Below are 1,285 nucleotides of genomic sequence, written 5' to 3' on the forward strand. Positions count from 1 at the left end.
TGCACTCCAGCCTGGACGACAGAGCCAGACTCCATCTCAAAAAAAAAAAAAAAGTTTTTTTAGAGATGGGGTCTTGCTTTGTTGCCCAGGCTGGTCTTGAACTCCTGGACTCAAGCGATCCTCCTGCCTTGACCTCCCAAAGTGCTGGGATTACAGGCATGAGCCACTGTGCCCATCTGTGTTCATTTTTTAACACCTAAAAAAATTCACATGAAATTCCCAATATCAGCTTCTCTTGAAGAAATTGGAAGGATCAGCAAACAGGGACCTATGTTCCTATAAGAGCTCCATTCCCTTTGGACAGGCAGGTCCTCTCTCATTTGCTACAAATCCATCCTCCCTGTTGCCCAGGCCAGCTGTCTTTTTTTTTTTTTTTTTTTTCTTTTTTGACAGTCTCACCCTGTTGCCCAGGGAGGAGTACAGTGGTGCAATCTTGGCTCACTGCAACCTCCTTCTCCTGGGTTCAAGTGATTCTTCTGCTTCGGCCTCCTGAGTAGCTGGGATTACAGGCACCCGCCACCATGCCTGTCTAATTTTTGTATTTTTAGTAGAGATGGGGTTTTGCCACGTTGGCCAGGCTGGTCTCGAACTCCTGACCTTAAGTGATCTGCCCACCTTGGCCTCCCAAAGTGCTGGGATTACATGCATGAGCCACCGTGCCCAGCCTTGTCTGTTGCCTTTATTTCTGAGCTTGCCTTGTTTTTCTTGTGCATGGCATGCTTCACTCACTTCTTTATCTGCCTCCACAGTCTCCCCTGTTATCTAATCCCAGATACACACATGTGTGTATGCTAACTGGAGTTTGTGACCCTACTATGACATTTTGGTTCTATTGGTGGAAAAACTGATCACCTGGAAAGGTATCTCTTTTTCTCGAAGCAATTGAAATAACCCATGTTTAAAGATAAACGTCTTCTGTTTCAGATAACTAAGAAATTCGTCAAAGGCTCTACAGAGAAGAACAAGCTCAGACTGCAAAGAGTAAGACATTTTCCCTGAAATAGAAAATTAACCTGCTGTGCTTTTTGCATTAAATAGTAAGCAAAGCCCTTTGGAGTTCCTTTGGTCCAGTTTTTATGTTTTCCCCAGCCTTCTCTGACCATCATTTTGATTCCTGCTTCATTTTAAGTACTTGGACTTCATGGATTATGGATTGTGTCATTTTTTGCTTTGCTGAGTGAGTCCTAAGGTTTTGTGTGTGGCCTTTTCTAAGCTTTTATCAGTAGTACTACCACTGTCTTAATGGTTCAGCATCCCATTGTAGCTTCAAATTACCTTCCAAAAA

General features: G+C 43.5%; 1 protein-coding gene across 1 annotated transcript in view; it reads left to right on the plus strand.

The window, feature by feature from the left end:
* The window catches only part of CHAF1A (chromatin assembly factor 1, subunit A (p150)), a 38,769-nt gene that overhangs the window by 10,935 nt on the left and 26,549 nt on the right, over positions 1–1,285 (plus strand). The window contains exon 3 of the mRNA XM_011967466.1: positions 925–981. Coding sequence (XP_011822856.1) covers positions 925–981 — 57 coding nt within the window. The remainder of the gene's footprint in view (positions 1–924; positions 982–1,285) is intronic.

Source organism: Mandrillus leucophaeus, unplaced genomic scaffold (genome assembly GCF_000951045.1).
Source record: "Mandrillus leucophaeus isolate KB7577 unplaced genomic scaffold, Mleu.le_1.0 Scaffold8, whole genome shotgun sequence".
Classification (NCBI taxonomy): Eukaryota; Metazoa; Chordata; class Mammalia; order Primates; family Cercopithecidae; genus Mandrillus; species Mandrillus leucophaeus.